Source organism: Peromyscus californicus, unplaced genomic scaffold (genome assembly GCF_007827085.1).
Source record: "Peromyscus californicus insignis strain IS unplaced genomic scaffold, ASM782708v3 Scaffold_4__1_contigs__length_199733344, whole genome shotgun sequence".
Taxonomy (NCBI): Eukaryota; Metazoa; Chordata; class Mammalia; order Rodentia; family Cricetidae; genus Peromyscus; species Peromyscus californicus.
In genome coordinates this window covers 162,274,345-162,291,115 of record NW_026294562.1, presented here as the reverse complement: position 1 = coordinate 162,291,115, position 16,771 = coordinate 162,274,345, and the positions used below count along the sequence as shown (strand labels likewise).

General features: G+C 51.1%; 1 protein-coding gene and 1 long non-coding RNA gene across 7 annotated transcripts in view; one reads left to right on the top strand and one right to left on the bottom strand.

The window, feature by feature from the left end:
• Ryr1 (ryanodine receptor 1) overlaps positions 1-16,771 on the bottom strand; it is a 132,607-nt gene that overhangs the window by 30,489 nt on the left and 85,347 nt on the right. For all 4 annotated transcript variants that reach the window (XM_052761262.1, XM_052761259.1, XM_052761260.1 and 1 more), the window contains 13 exons: positions 16,221-16,272; positions 16,018-16,089; positions 14,533-14,632; positions 14,057-14,136; positions 13,858-13,934; positions 12,876-12,949; positions 12,151-12,168; positions 11,088-11,168; positions 7,985-8,073; positions 7,763-7,891; positions 7,569-7,673; positions 5,071-5,152; positions 3,188-3,375 (listed from right to left, as the gene is read on the bottom strand). In XM_052761262.1, the coding sequence (XP_052617222.1) occupies positions 3,188-3,375; positions 5,071-5,152; positions 7,569-7,673; positions 7,763-7,891; positions 7,985-8,073; positions 11,088-11,168; positions 12,151-12,168; positions 12,876-12,949; positions 13,858-13,934; positions 14,057-14,136; positions 14,533-14,632; positions 16,018-16,089; positions 16,221-16,272 (1,147 nt within the window). The remainder of the gene's footprint in view (positions 1-3,187; positions 3,376-5,070; positions 5,153-7,568; positions 7,674-7,762; positions 7,892-7,984; positions 8,074-11,087; positions 11,169-12,150; positions 12,169-12,875; positions 12,950-13,857; positions 13,935-14,056; positions 14,137-14,532; positions 14,633-16,017; positions 16,090-16,220; positions 16,273-16,771) is intronic.
• On the top strand, positions 11,175-14,153 carry LOC128124692 (uncharacterized). 3 transcript variants are annotated; one of them, XR_008222936.1, is made up of 4 exons: positions 11,175-11,823; positions 12,998-13,641; positions 13,786-13,919; positions 14,041-14,153. It is a non-coding gene; the product is annotated as an uncharacterized LOC128124692 (long non-coding RNA). The 3 variants fall into 3 exon arrangements; XR_008222935.1 differs by having other exon boundaries at positions 13,781-13,919; XR_008222934.1 differs by having other exon boundaries at positions 13,763-13,919.

The following is a 16,771-nucleotide window of genomic DNA, read 5'->3' as shown; positions in this document are numbered from 1 at the left end:
CCCCCCACATACACCACACACACAGCACAAACAGCCTCGACAAGTGTCCTATGTGTTAGGCAAGAACAAGGGAAAATAAGAATATTTGTATTAGCGTGAAAAAAATGATGCCAGGGTACAAAAGGCCTAAGAAGAGCTTGGCATGGGTTGGGAGGAGGATGGCAGAGGAGATGGGGGCATCCAGTTAAGATTCCATGAATACACCCTGTATTTAAAGAAGAGACCACAGCAATGGAAACCCTAAGACACTCCTGTAAGCAACCCTTCTGAAAGTCCTTGGGACAACCCTAAAGTCTTTGGGGCAACCCCCCACTTTAAAGAGACATGAAAGTAGAAAAGGAACTATTTGGGAAGAGGAGGATCAGTCAAAGCAGGAAACAGTAATGGGAGTGAAAATGCATTGCATACATGTACGGAAATGTAATGAAACCCATTTTTAAATATACTTGATATATGTTATTGAAAACTTAATTTTAAAGCGAGGAGCCAGGTGTGGTAGCACACACCTTTAATCCCCAGCATTTGGGAGCCAGAGGCCGGCAGATCTCTGTGAATTTGAGACCAGCCTGGTCTACATATAGAGTTGGGGGACAGCCAGGGCTACATGGTGAGACCCTGCCTCAAAAAAAAATTAATAAAATAAAACATAAAAAGGGGGGAAATAAATAAAGAAGAGAACAAGGCCAGAGAGGTGGCTCAGAAGTCATGAGCTCTCCCCACTCTTCAGAGAACCTGGCTTCAGTTCCCAGCACCCATGTCAGAAACTCCTAACTGCCTGTCCTCCAGCTCAGGGGAGCCAATACCTCTTTCTGACTTCTTCGGGCACCAACACACATGTAGCACGCACACACGCACACACACACACACACACACACACACACACACACACACACACACTAAAAATGTCTTTAAGAATTAAAGTTAGCATGGTGGTGCATCCCTTTAATACCAGCACTTGGTCTACTCACTCTGTAGACCAGGTTAGCCTTGAATAAAGAGATCCACCTGCCTCTGCCTCCAGAGTGCTGGGATTAAAGGTGTGTAACACCACACCAGACTCTGGTGAATTAAAAGGCTACGTTCCTTGTTTGTTTGTGTGTGTGTGTGTATGCATGTGTACGTACATATACACTTGCATGTATGTGCATATGAGTAGATGTCAGAGTGGGCTCTCTCCTCTCACCATGTGGTCTGAAAGATTAAACTCAGGTTTAGGCTTAGCAGCAATGTCTTTACCTACTGAGCCATTTACCAGACCCTCACTGGGGGATTCTAGGTAGGGCCTCTACCACTGAGCCACACCCAAGCCCCTCACTGGGGGATTCTAGGCAGGGCTCTACCACTGAGCCACACCCCCAGCCCCTCACTGGGGGATTCTAGGCAGGGGCTCTACCACTGAGCCACACCCCAGCTCCTCACTGGGGGATTCTAGGCAGGGGCTCTACCACTGACCTACTGCAGGGATAGACTGGAGGTAAAAGTCTCAGCAGCCACAGAGGCTCACAGAGCAGACATTCCCGGTAGGGCTAGGGAGGATCCTGACCAAAACAGACAAAAATCTCTTCCACAGGTAGGAAGGGAGTGAGGCCTGGGTAAGGAGCCAGTACCACTGTTAATTTCCTGATTTGTATCACTGTTTAGCAGTTATGTAAGACAACGAATTTGTTCTCAGGAAACACACAGTGGAACTGAGACAGAAATGTGATGGAGCCGATGTGATAAAAAGTGAACAGTGAACTGGGCAATACACACGTGGAATCCCAGCACTTGGGACGTGGAAACTGCAAGATCAGGAGTTCAAGATCATCCTTGGGGAGGCTGAGGCCAGTCTGGGCTACATGAGACCCAGTCTCAAAACCCAAACGAAAAAGCCAACGGTTGGGCAACAGGAGAAAGGGTCTCCAGAAATCCTGTTTTGGCTACTTATCAATCAGCCTGAGGTGGTTTCTGAACACAGAGTTAGAACAATGATGGAAAATACGTGGTCCGGGCTGGGCTGTATCATGGTGGGAGGCTGCATTCTTTGTGTGCACAAGGTCCTGGTTCCCATCCCCAATACCTGCCCCCCCCACCAAGTAGGCAATACATGTGTTTTTTCTTTCTTTTTCTTTTTGTTTTTGTTTGTTTGTTTGTTTGTTTGTTTTTGTTTTTTGAGACAGGGTTTCTCTGTGTAGCTTTGCGCCTTTCCTGGAACTCACTTGGTAATCCAGGCTGGCCTCGAACTCACAGAGATCCGCCTGGCTCTGCCTCCCAAGTGCTGGGATTAAAGGCGTGCACCACCACCGCCCGGCTCTTTTTGGTTTTTCAAGACAGGGTTTCTCTGTGTAGCCCTGGCTGTCCTGGAACTCACTCTGTAGACCAGGCTGGCCTTGAACTCACAGAGATCTTGCCTCTGCCTCCCGAGTGCTGGGGTCAAAGGTGAGTGCCACCATGTCCTGCTATAGTTGTCTCCTCAAGTGTCCCCCAAAGCTCATGGCTACAGGTCTGGTCCCCAGATGTTCGGACCACTGGGAGTTGTGTAAACATTAGGATGTGGGTCTGATGGTGGTAGGTCTGTGAGGCAGGCCCTTGAAGAGTGTATTAGGGACTCTGGTCCTTTCTCTTTCTCTCTCTGCTCCTGGCCACCATGAGGTGAGCTGTTATATTCTGCCATGGTTCCCTCACTGGGCCTGCCTTGCCATGGGTCCAAAGTGATGGGGTCAAGTGACCACGGAACAGAAGTATGAGCCAACCAAAGAAACCTTTCTTCTTTCTCAGGATTCCCCAAAGAAAGAGCAGAGAGAAAAGTAACTTCTGCTGTGGGAACAAAGATCCGTTTTCCTCTTCGAGCACTGTCTTAGGTATGTTTTTATAGCCACGGAAAGCTGACAGATGAGATGATAATGCTGTGGCTGTTTATAAATAATGGTTTATATAGTAACAATGGTTCTCATAGGTGTGAGAATTCATGCATTTCATCCTAAAGACATCCTCAAGCATGGGTCTCAAACTCATGATCTTCCTGCCTCAGCCTCTCACGTCCCGGGATCACAGGCCTACACCACGACCCTCAGATCATCTCCGTGTTACAGACAAGGAGGCAGAGGCCAAGCAAGAAGCCTCTCACCCCGGGTAGCCAGCCAGGGAGGCCCTGCTGGCACTTGGCAACCCCGCTGGATCCTGGGCTCACCTGCTGTCCAGCACCCACCTTCTGGAAGTCCTTCTTGGAGATGAGACCACGAGGGTCTGTGATGTAGTCCTGGAAGGCCTCGGAGCCCACGATGTCCTTGAGTTTCAGAAACATGTCGAAAAACTTGAGGATCATCTCCACGTTGGACGAGGACTCCACGAGCATGTCCACCATCTGCCGCGCGATCATGCCGTTTACCACGTTCCCTGCAGGAGGCCGGGTCAGTGCAGGCCAGCAGAGTATCCACTTGGACCCTCTGTGTCTGCTTTCCCAAGCTCAGAAGCCACCCACGGCTCCCTAGGACCCACCAAATAGGTGGGCACTTCCTAGCCTCCTCCGGCATCTCTGGGAAGAGGACCATCTGGTGCTCTTTGGTAGTGCCATGGCCATCCTCTTTTGATAATTTGCCCACCCCTCGAACTGGCTGGAAGGATTGCCAGTGGGGGCAATGGCTGATAGTGCGGGCCCATGCCAGAGAGGCTGTGTCAAGAGTTGCCCCAGTAAAAGCTCACGAGAACTTTGTAAGGGAGACATCACCGTATGGTTTCACAGGTAAGAAAGACTTGGAGAAACTTGCCCACTAAGAGCTGCTCAGCAGGCAAGGGAGGATTTGCACCCAGAGCCTTGTGACCTCAGAGCTCACACACCTAAAAACTCTGTATTAGTGCAGCCGGATACAGAGGCCCGTGCCTGTAATGCAGCACGTGTGAAGCTGGGGCAGGAGGACTGTCATGAGTTCTAGCCTAGCCTGGGCTACAGAGTGGGACTCTGTCTTGAAAACTAAAGGCAAGAACGCTTGAGACCCAGGCTGCAGTTCAGAGGCAAAGTGTACACACAGCCAGGATGCGTAAGGCCCTGGGTTCTTGGCCCAGCACCGCGGAGAAGAAAAAGGACTTGAATGCCCACCAATAGGGATTTAATTAAATGATTTTTACCATATACCTCACAGTGGAGTGCTAACGAGCCACATAAAAGAATGAGAGGCCGGGGCAGGAGAGAGGGGAGGGAGACAGAGAGACAGAGAGACAGAGATTTGTAAGAAGTGTTTCATTTTGTGGTTTTTGAGCTGTTGTAGCCCATGTAGACCAGGTTGGTCTCAAACTCTGTAAGTGAGAAAGGTGCTGAACTCTTGATCCTCCTGCCTCAGCCTCCTGTTCGCTGAGATGACAGTCATGTGCCTTTATAAACAGTGTTATTATTATTTTTATTATTATTGTCATCATTATTATTATTGTGTATGGTGTTTTGCCTGCATGTATGTTTTATAGACCACATACATACAGTGTCCTCAGAGGCCAGAAGAGGGCATTGGAACCCCTAGAACTGGAGTTACAGACAGTTGTGGGTGCTGGGAATTGAACCCAGGTTCTTTGGAAGAGTAGGCAGTGCTCTTAATCACCGACCCATCTTTCCAGCCCTTGCTTTTTTTTTTTTTGAGATAGGGTCTTGCTATTAGGACAAGCTGACCTGGACTCACCATGTAGCCCAGGCTTAAATTATTATTATTATTTTTATCAAATAAAAGATGTTGTTTTAAGTTGCTAAATTTGGTGGATATTTGTTATGCAGCAAAAACTAACTGATACATTTAATAACTATTCATGCTTTATATTGGTATATCTAATAAATAAATATTAAGTTCATAAACAAAGTGTCCAGGCAACTCATCTTATTAAAACTTCTCTGTGGAATCAATAAATTAACATCCACCTAGTCAGGGCCTGGCTCATACACAGTACTCGGTAAATGTTTGCTGACCTGGGTAAAGCAGCCTCCTCATTACCTTGGCTCTAGCATGTCAGATGGGTTCAGAGTCAGGGTCTCTTGAGTCTCAAGCACCATTGGGTTTGTCTGAACCTCTGAACCGCCCCCTCCCCATCCCCGAACCTCTGGGCCTTTACCTTCCAGGAGGGACAACAACATCACCACCATGTCCTTCTGTAGGTCCAGCAGCTCCTTCAGCAGCTCTATCTGGCTGGAGTCCTAGAGGGCACACAGCCAGCCGTGAGAGGAGGTCTCTGTGAACATCTTACTGCCAATGGTTTTGGGGTTTCCTCACCTATCCAGCAAGGCTTAAGTTCCCTTCTTTCTCCCTCTTACCTCTGAGGGGACCCGCGTCCAAACATGTTCCTCGGAAGCAGAGGAGGGACAGAGAAACAAGATTGTGGGGTGGGGTTGGTACCCAGGGGGAGTATGTGGGAGCGTGGTGCTGGCAGACAAGAAAGCTGGGAGCTGTGGTGAGCAGACATTCAGGCCAGAGTGAGACAGACAGACGGACGGGGACAGATACTGTGGGCAGAAACTCAGATCTTAGAAGAATGAAATCCCAGCATGGTGCCTGGTCAGTGGGGGCCTTGGCCTTGTCGGATCTGATTGTGATGGACAGGCGGGAGGTTCAAGAGGAAGAGCTGGTGGAGGGGTGGAGAGCCACGCACTTTTTGGGATGCCATTTGGGGGAAATAAGAAGCCAGTACAGCCCCTGCCACAGTGTCCAATAGAGGGCTCACAGAAACCTCTGTCAAAGTCCCCCACTGTGACATCTGTATTATTTTCAGTCACACATAAGTGCCATTTGTGATCCACAGAGTGCAATTTTGCTGGCCTCACACATGAGCTGGGAGGCTCCTTTGCCGCCATGCTGGTTCTAGGAGCTGCTCATTCTAATCTTAACACATTCCACAGGTACGAAGTTTGGAATTCTAACTCCAGGCTCCCAACATACTAGGATCTAATATCTCTAGGTTGATCGGGCCTAGGCTTTGTTCCTTCCCATGAGTCTGTCTTATCTTAGCTGCCACAGTTGAGGCGGTGAGCTATAATCCTGTCAGGGCTGACTCCATATCCTGGCTTTAAGAAGGAACACATCAATGGGCCTGGCCAACCAGAAATTTCTTTTGTCTGGCTGAGACCATTGGTTCAATAACAAGCACACGGCCCAAGACCTCAGACATCCTCGGGTCTTTTACTTAGAACTTTTAGGAAAGATGCGTTTCGCACTGCCTGGAGCTGTTACTGGGGTGAAGGGAAGTCTGGGCACCATTTTTCCAGCCCCTCACTGGGGGATTCTAGGCAGGGGCTCTACCACTGAGCCACGCCCCCAACCCCTCACTGGGGGATTCTAGGCAGGGGCTCTACCACTGAGCCACACCCCAGCCCCTCACTGGGGGATTCTAGGCAGAGGCTCTACCACTGAACCACACCCCCAGGCCCTCACTGGGGGATTCTAGGCAGGAGCTCTACCACTGAGCCACATCCCAGCCCCTCACTGGGGGATTCTAGTCAGGGGCTCTACCACTGAGCCATGCCCCAGCTCCTTGTATTGAATATCCCTTGTATCCTGCACCTGGACTGTGGCTGATGAATTATCACAGTCGTACTTGGAAGTTCATTTCCACCAGTATTTTAAAATTACACCAACATCACATGCCTAACTATACTGAGAAACTGAACTCTCAATTCAACTCCTTTCTGTTAGGCGTCATCAAATTAGGAGAGGGTCTCCTTCCTCAGGACACTGGTTGGGGCCAGGCGGTGGTGGCGCACGCCTTTAATCCCAGCACTCGGGAGGCAGAGGCAGGCGGATCTCTGTGAGTTCGAGGCCAGCCTGGACTACCAAGTGAGTCCCAGGAAAGGCGCAAAGCTACACAGAGAAACCCTGTCTCGAAAAACCAAAAAAAAAAAAAAAAAAAAAAAAAAAAAGACACTGGTTGGTGGGAAATTATACAGAATGCTTTACTGCCACCTGCCGGACAGTCATTGTACTACACCAGTGTCTCTGGAGTGTTAGGATGTGTCTAGTGCTCCGCGGTTGCCTGCTCTCACATCATGCAGTGCATGAGAGTTTGTACTCGTCCAGCTGTACAAGCCTTGACTAAGTCTACCAAGCAGAAGCACACAAATGAATGGAGCGTGTGCGAGGCATTCACGAGGCTGCAGAGGAGAACGGCAGCGGGGAAAAGGAGAGCGCAAGTATTCTGGGAGCAGGGACTCAACAGGATCCTTACATCATGGGTACCCGACATGGGAGTCATCTGCCGCAGGCAGGGCGAGAAAGGAACACTCCTTCAGCCCCAGGCCCTGATCTAGAAGCATGGTCCCACCCCATCCCCAAAGCTGGAAGCATCTGGGATGACCTCATCAGAGAGAAAATCATACCAACCAGTCACAGGAGAGTTCTGGACAGTTGGGGCGGGGATCCAAATGGCCGTGTAGGTGGGAAACGAGCCGATTGGTGGGGGTAGAGGAAGAAGCATGCAGAGGACCAATCCAGAACGGATTTTGGCCACGGGGAGGAAGCCCGTCTGGATAATATGCGCAGAGCACTTGGGGACGCACCAGTGTGGCAGGGGGCCATAGGGGATGGCTGGAGGCAGAGGGCGGATAACGCAGGAACTCAAACCTGAGCCAGCTTCATCATCATGTGGGCGAACACGTGCAGGAACCCCACCACGGCATCCCAGAGGCGGCTGTGCGCCAGACTCTGCTGGTTTCCAGTGCAGGGTCCCTGAGGACAGAGGGTGGCATGAAGGCCCAGCAGGGGTGCTGTGAATGCGAGCAGCGCTGCCTCCACAGGTCCTCCAGTCCTGGCCCTACCTGGATGTACTCAGTGAGGCTGTTGAACACTTGTTTAGCTACTGACATGGCTTTGGAGAAGTTCCTCTTTCCCTGCTCCTCAATGACGTCCTTGCCCGAGTAGTACCAGTAGAAGTCACTGATGGATTCCTGTGGGGCCGGGAGGACAGGAGCAGCGCTGGAGCCGTGCGCGCCCCCACCGCCACTGGCTCCGGTCCCGCGAGGCTGGTCCCCCTTCCTCACCTGCAGCCGCAGGAGGTAGTCCACTGTACAGATGATGATGTTGATGGTGGTCGTGTTCCCCGTCTGTGTCCTTAGGTAGTTCTGGAAATCTAAGGAAATGGACATCCGTTCAGTCAGTGAGCATCTGTGTTTGGGGAGACAATGGGCTCTATTCGTTTATGAAATGTTCATATTTAGTGCTGACTGTGTGCCAGATGTCGTATAATTAACTTCCCAAGACTGAAGTATGTGTGTCACACAGGGATGGAGGATCCTTTATATATTTATCTAAAGACACTGTTGAGGGCCTCCATGTAGCAAATGCAGTAGGGATTCGCCTCCCCCTTTTCCTTTCTTCATTTTTGGTAAATTTTTAAAAATTAATTTGTGGGTCTGGAGAGATGGCTCAGTGGTTAAGAGCATTAGTTGCTCTTCCAGAGGCCCTGGTTTCATTTCCCAGCATCCGCAGAGTGGCTCACAATCATCTGTAACTCCAGTCCCAGATGATCTGGCGCTCTCTTCTGGTCTCCTCGAGAACTGCATGCACATGGTACATGTACATACTTGTAGGCAAGATACCCACACACACTCAAAATTTTTCCCATTTATTTAGGTATGGGCATGATGATCACCACCATAATCCCAGCACTGGGGAGACAGAGGTGGGTCTCCGTGAGTCTGAAACTAACCTATTGTACACGGCACGTTCCAGCCATTCGAGGCTGCAGAGTGAAACCCTGTCTAATTTGTTTTTCATTACTTTATTCCTGAGGGGAAGGGGAAGGCTTGCACGTGCAAGGTGCTTGTTAATGACGTCGGAAGTCAGCTCTCTCCATCCAGCACATGGGCCCGAGAACCAGCTCAGGTCAAGCTTGCCAGTAAGTCCCATTACCCACTGAGCCATCTAATCAGGTTTCCATGAGACAGGGTTTGGAGAGGTGCCTCAGGCTAGCCTCAAATCCTCTTAACCTCAGTCTCCCAAGTACCAAGTTACACCTGAGTAACCACCACACCCAGCTTCAATTGTTTTTATTTAATTTTGTTTGAGACAAAGTTTCTCCAAGAGGCTATCCTGGAACTCACTCTGTAGACCAGGCTGGCCTAGGACTCAGAAATTCACCTGCCTCTGCCTCCCGAGTGCTGGGATTAAAAATGTGAGCCACCATGCCCAGCTTCCAATTGTTTTTTTTTTCTTTCAATTTTTATTATTAAGAAATTTTCTATTCATTTTAGATACCAACCACAGATCCCCCTCTCCTCCATCCTCCCACCCCCCAACCCACTCCCCTTCCCACCTCTTCCAAGTCCAATTGTTTTTGATTAAAGTTTTCTGAACAAGTATTTACTGGGAAAATAGGGATTAAGTCCGTCCTCCATTTGTGTCTCCTCATTCTTCCTCTTTTGTTTTGCTTTATTGACTTTGCTTTGTTTTTTTTGAGACAGGATCTCATGTAGCTCAGGATAGCCTTGAATTTAGTATGTAGCTGAAAATGAGCAGATCCCAAGTGCTCCCTGGCCAGCCCGTCTAAGTGACAGAGGTTTGGGGGGTGGGGCTAGGGGTGCTTCTTGTTCAGTGAGAAACCCTGCTTCAAGACTATCAGGCAGACAGTGACAGGCAGAGGAAGACACCTGATGTCCCACAGACAGACACACAGTCACACTGTCACATACATATAGACATGGATCACACAGTCCCACAGACAGACACACAGTCACACTGTCACACACATACTGACATGTACCACACAGTCCCACAGACAGACACACAGTCACACTGTCACATACATATAGACATGCACCACACAGTCCCACAGACAGACACACAGTCACACTGTCACACACATACTGACATGTATCACACAGTCCCACAGACAGACACACAGTCACACTGTCACACACATACAGACATGTACCACACAGTCCCACAGACAGACACACAGTCACACTGTCACACACATACAGACATGCACCACACAGTCCCACAGACAGACACACAGTCACACTGTCACACACATACTGACATGCACCACACAGTCCCACAGACAGACACACAGTCACACTGTCACACACATACTGACATGCACCACACACTCACACAGTCACATAGGTACACATACACACACAGAGACAGACAGCAGACAGACAGACACACACACACACATACACTCTCCCTCTGTGTAGTCTATGGTTGCCTATGTACTGGGAGCGTTGCACACATGATTGCGTGACACACATTTGTAATGGAAATGGCCTTGTGGGAAGGCTGTTCAGGATTTAGGCTGCTCTTTGTTTTTGGTTTGGGAGATAAAGTTTCACTTTGCAGCCAAGGTGGCTTTGAGCTCGTCACCCTCCGGCCAGGCTGCCGGAGCCCTGAGATTACAGGCCTTTGCCGCCCAGCTCAACTGTTCCTTTAGCGTAAGCTGTTTGAGCCGCATGGAGTTCTATTTTTCCATCAACACCGTGTTTAGTTAACAGGCTGCTCGCCCTGGATTTTGTCAAATTGGCACAGTGAGGACAGAGCTTGTGAAAATTCTTGCTTCTGTTAAGAAAGAGTCTGTACATCTTCTGGGAAAATGTTTTATGTGATAAACAAATGAATAAATTGGATAGACTCATTTTTAAACACCGAGCAATGCATTCGTCTGTGGACTCTGAGTACTGGCATCCATCCCCCAGTGAGGGAGGGCTGCCAAATGCCTGTGGGAAAACGGAGTGTGACAAATTGCCCATTTGGGTAAATTGACTTCTGGCCAAACTGGATTTTGGCAGATTGCCTTTGGGGAGTTGGACCGGCCAGAGGAAGTGAAAATGAAGCTGAGTGGTTTGAGTCCAGAAATTTCAGAACTCAGAGGAATTTGTTGTTTGTTTCTTTGGAACAGGATCTCATGTAGCTCAGGCTAGCCTTGTAACTAAGGTGACCTCGAACCCCTGATCCTCACACACTGCGCTTCTTATGAGAGTAGAGGAAGGTAGAGAGACTTGAGGCTGGGCCAGCATGGCCGGGGAAGTCATCATGGGGGAGGGAGGAGGGGGAAGGGGGAGGGGGTTGGAGATCAGCTCAGGCAACTTTTGGAAGCCCCACACCTCACACCGTCCTCTCCACCCCGCCCACCCTCCACCTCACCATTGTTATGTCCCTCGCAGAGGAGCTGCAGAAAGCGGAACAGGTCTTGTGTGAATTCGTCATCTGCCATGACCTTCTCTCCTGGGTGGAAGGAAAGGGGCGGGGCGCAGGAGGGGTCAGATGCGTCAGGACACAGCACACACATGCACACAACCCATGCACACTGCACACGCATGCACAATGTATGGGGTGCTGGGAGGAGCGGCCACCACTTCAAAGACACTATGAGGACCATCCAAGACACCAGCCAGTGAGCTCCGTCGATGGAGGCCCGAGGAGCCCTGGGTCATGAAGCTGGGAGCCTCAAGTGTCTTTGTACACCAGGGTCCCTCCAATGTCACCACTTGTGTGACATCAAGGAGCGACCCAGCAGACATTCCGAAGCTGGTATAACCCTGAGCTGGGGCTGCAGGGGTTAATGGATTACAGGAGTTGGGGTCACTTGCACACAAGGCTCTGAGCAGGGGAGGACTGGGGTGGGAGGAGACGGGGATTGAAAGCCAACCAACTGGCCCAAAGCCTCAAAAGCAGCCAACCCTGGAGAAGCAGAGGGAGGTATCAAATGGTCCAATCAGAATAGACATCTGAAAGAAACCAATCATGGTGGGCTATGAGAACTGGATTGGGAGTGGGCCAATCAGAGCAGGCGCAGAGGGCACGCGCGGCACCAATTAGAGTGCTTGCCTCCCGCAAACGCTGACCACCACCTGGGTTTGGGACGCACAGCGCAGAGAGGGTGGGTATGGGGGAGGGCTCATCCCACCCTGGACTGGGAATCTGGGTCTAGGAAGGCCCAAAATATCCAGCTGAAAAGGCACCTTGACTGACTATCTTTTCTAACTTCTGTGTTACACACGGGAAACTGAGGCTTGAGCTAGATAGAAGACTTATTCACAATGTCACCGGCCTCTGGACTTGGGGGACCTCAACCTTCTCCGTAGGATTCACTCAAGGGTCCACCACCCTGACCTCCCTGACTGTCCCAGATCCTCAGCCCCAGGGGGCATCGGGGGTTAGAAGGGGAGGGTGGGCGCAGCACAGCAATGGGTGGCGGGGGAATTACCGTTCTGGCGATTGATGACTGGGACAGCCAACAGGATGGGAGGAGGAAGCAGGAGAAAAGAGGAAAAAGAGACAGAGACAGACAGAAGTACAGTGACACAGATGGAGACAAAGACAGACACACAGACACAAGCAGAGAGAGAAAGACAGCCATAAGGAGACAGGAAGGAGTGGGTTATCAAGGAAGAGGAATGAGGGGAAAGCCAGGGGAGGGAGAGAGGGAGGGAGGGAGGGGGAGAGAGAGGGAGAGAGGGAGGGAGGGAGGGGGAGAGAGAGGGAGAGAGGGAGGGAGGGAGGGGGAGAGAGAGAGAGAGAGAGAGAGAGAGAGAGAGAGAGAGAGAGAGAGAGAGAACCCAAGAGAGGCAGGGGGCAGAGGTCAGGGTGGAAAGTTAGACACGTCAAAACACAGCAAAGAGAAGACTCGATTAACCGGATTAGGGACATTAATGAACAGCAACCAGAGTGAGACTTGGGGCACGTGGTGGGTGAGGTGACACCCGACAGAAGGACACCCAGGGGTGGATCCCATGGGAAGGGAGACCCTGGAGGGACGGAGGGGGTCCTCAGGACTGGGGATCACAACCCTGGGGGAACCCAAGGGAACGCTTGGGAATGGGGGGTGCCTTGGAGGACCGGGACTGTGGGCTGGGCAGTGACAGTGGATGGAGGGGGGACCCTGGGGAAGGTCATGTCCCAGGGAGAGGGGCACCCAGAAGAAGGTCTCACCAGTTCCATCCTCGTTCACCATGCCCAGCCCCTCTGCCTTGTTCTGCCTCTCGAAGGCATTGAGGTCCAGGACACTGAGGAAAGAGGTGATGGAGGTGGTGAGGGTCTGGTTTCTGTCTTAGCCATGGCCTGGCAGCCCCCACTGCGGCTGAAGAGCCATGGAGGACCAGAAGAAATGGATTAGAGGGCAAGCAACATCAGAGAGCAGATGGAAGCTATGTCCCGGCCACACCCCTCGCCTTCTGCAGATCCTCCATCCCACCCTTCACCCTGTCTACCTCCTGATCAGTCCCTCACCCCCTGCCTGGACCCTACCCTCCTTCTGCCCTCCATCTGTGCCCCCTCTCCCACCCTCTTCCTTAAGCCTCCTCCACCCTGGCCCTGTGAAGAGAGGTAAGTCCAGTATGCAAGCTGAAATCATGAAGAAACGGAAACACCAGTTAGCAAAACCTACAGAGGGTAGAAAAAAAAATCAGCTGACGGCAAGAAGGGAGGAAGACAGAGCAGTTATCCAAGAGTGCCCAAGCGCCCTGCTGCGACCTCCCTGGAACTGTCAATAACCTCCTGGTTCCGACTGTCTGAACCGATGTTACTACCCTCCTCCTCCCGTTCCTTTTTTGAGACAGGGTCTCATGGAGCTCAGGCTGTCCTTACAGTCTCTGTAATTCTCCTACTTTCTGAGTGCTGAGGTCCCAGGCACGCATCATATCTTCCACCCTGCCCTCCACGCTGGAGAAGGAAGCCCGGCTGGCCTTGCACAGCCTAGGTAGGTAGTCTGCCACCAAGGTCCAGCGCCAGCCCATAACTCATCCTCACAACTGTGACGTTCTGCCCTCCACCTGGATTCCTCTGGTCAGCTCTCTAGACTTTGCGTTTCTCTGTGTAAGTCCCTTTTCCTGGGCCAGCACAGCCTAAGTAAACCAGGAGTAGCCCAGGGCAGGAGGACACAGCCTCCCCAGTAGAACAGAACTGCAAGACCCACCTGCATGTCTGCATTAGTGCCTGGATGCTCTGGAAGAAGCCCACTTCCTTCTTGTCCTTCAGGTAATCCAGCATTTTCTGCAGTGGAAGCAGCAGGAGATGGGGGTGGGGGAGACCTGGAAGCCACTCAGGAGCACCCATCCACACCCACCCACCGACCCACACTCTTAACCTTCCTCCCAAGATCCTGTGTCTGTTACCTGCTGTACTTCAGCGTTCCCTCCGTTGAGGATGGAGATGCCCAGCTTCAAGGTGGAGGACACCATGGCCCCTGTCTCTCCTGGAGGTGGTGGAGATGAGGCAAAGAAAATAAAAAATAAAATAAAATAACATAAATGGTCTGCTGAGTCTGAGGCCCCCCCCCCCAAAAAAAGCCATTTCAGGGAATGAAGGGAGGAGATGAAGTATATGCACAGACGTGTGTGTGTGTGTGTGTGTGTGTGTGTGTGTGTGTGTGCGTGTGTGTGTGTGTGTGTGTGTGTGTGTTTGTGGCCAAAGGGCGGAAGGGAGAATGAAAGGCAGGCATGTGAGAAGAATTTGCAAGAGCTGGAGTGTGTATGCAGGTCGGAGGCATGCAGAGGTGGCCGGAGCCAGCAGGTCGGCACCCAGGATGATATGGTGGGTTGTGCTCACAGGGGACGGGGGAATGCCTGGGGTTGGGGGGCACAGACGGCACCTTTGCAGGCACTGATCATCTGCAGTACCATCTCAGCAGCACCCCGGTTGTGCAGCCGTGACTGCTGGTACAGGAGCCTCTGCTTCTCCATCTCCTTCTCCTGGGGTGGGGGTGGGGCAGGTTTCAGTGCTCAGTAGCCTAGCCTGGGTCCCCAGGACCCCCTCCTCCTCCCTGTCTGTCTCCCCAGCTCCAGCCACCCCTGCCACTCTTCATCCCCCAAGGGGCTTACATCCTATTTATCTCCTGGACCTGGCTCAGGTCTAGGGCCCTCAGGCAGGTCAGTGGCTAGAGCTTAAGCCATCTGAGGGCATGCGCGTGAAAAGCCCCACGTTCCTGTGCACCGCTCTCTAAGGGAAACCCGGCATTCCTTCTGCTGTGGAGGGGTCGTCAGAACCCACGCTTTTGCCGCCAAGAAGGATCATAAATGCATCCATGTCATAGCATTGTCTCAGACATCTTGAAATACCACTTAATGTCCATAACAACCTCCTAATTACCCCCTGCTACATCTTGCTTCAGATCCAATTACAGATTTGGTTTTGACAAAGGTCTTATAGTGTAGCCCTGTATTGGCCTGGAACTTTTGATGATCCTCCTGCCTTAGCCTTCCAAGTGCTGTTATTACAACCATAAATCATTATGCTTATGAATTTCATTTTAAAATAAATTTTTTTTTTTTTTTTTGGTTTTTCGAGACAGGGTTTCTCCGTGTAGCTTTGCGCCTTTCCTGGATCTCGCTCTGTAGACCAGGCTGGCCTTGAACTCACAGAGATCCGCCTGGCTCTGCCTCCCGAGTGCTGGGATTAAAGGCGTGTGCCACCACCGCCTGGCTATAATAAATTTTTAAAAGATATTTATTTTCTGTGCATGTGCATCTGTATGTGTAATGTATGCAGTACCCATAGAGTCCAGAAGAGGGCATAAGATTCCCCTGGAACTGGAATTACAGCAGTTTGTGAGCTGCCATGTGGTTGCTGGGAATTGAACTCAGGGCCTCTGCAAGAGCAGCAAGTGCTCTTAACCACTGAGCCATCTCTCTAGCCCTAAATAGCTTCCCCCTCCTTTCTTAAAGCTCATTGTGTATCCTAGGCAGGGCTCGAACTCATGATTCTTCTGACTCATCCTCCCGAATGCTGGGATCACAGGTGTTTGATACCATGGATGGCTGTTGGTTGCTCTTATCCTGCTTAGCTAGTTTCTTCTCTGAGATCCCTCTCTGATACTCTCCCACCAGGCTGGGGAGACCTGTGTCTGGGCTGCTGTACCTTTCCCCCCGAGTTGGCCGCATCCCAGGCCCACCCTCTACCCATGCCTCCCTACACCACTGTGAATCTCCTGTATCGTTAATGTCTGGCTCCTGTGGCTTTCACCCTGAGGTCTAACTTTGTTGCTACTGTGTGCCCAGGTATAGCCCTCTGGTCACAGGCTGGATGAATGGGAGTCAAGAGTCCCTAGCCCTTCCTCCAGGATCCCCAAGCCACCTACCTCAAAGGACACTTCCGATCCCTCCTCTTCACCTTCTTCGCCATTTTCCCCGCCCTCCTCCAGGTGGCAACTCTGGGAAGCAGCATCAGTTGATGGTGAGCAAAGGGGACGCCCTGCACCCCCCCAGCCGCTCAGTGCTGGGGGCGGGGCAGCACTACATCCAGGGAGAAGGTAACACTCCGCAGAGCAGAGGCAGGGCTCACCTTTGCCATGATGTCTGCATATGCCATGTACAGGTAATCCTCATCCAGTTTGCTGAGGAAGGAAGCAGCGAGACAGACCCAGTGGCGACACCTCCCAATTTTTTCTTTCCTTTTCTTTCTTTCTTTTTTCTTTTTCTTTTCTTTTTTCAAGACAGGGCTTCTCCATGTAGCGTTGGAGCCTGTCCTGGAACTTACTCTGTAGACCAGGTTGGCCTCGAACTCACAGAGCTCTGCCTGCCTCTGCCTCCTCCTTTTCTTTTCTTTTTTTTTTTAATAAACTTTTTTTTTTTTTTTTGGTTTTTCGAGACAGGGTTTCTCTGTGTAGCTTTGCGCCTTTCCTGGAACTCACTTGGTAGTCCAGGCTGGCCTCGAACTCACAGAGATCCGCCTGGCTCTGCCTCCCGAGTGCTGGGATTAAAGGCGTGCGCCACCACCGCCCGGCCAACTTTTTTTTTTTTTTTTTAAGATTTATTTATTATGTATACAGTGTTCTGTCTGCACGCATCCCTGCAGGCCAGAAGAGTGCACCAGATCTCATTACAGATGGTTGT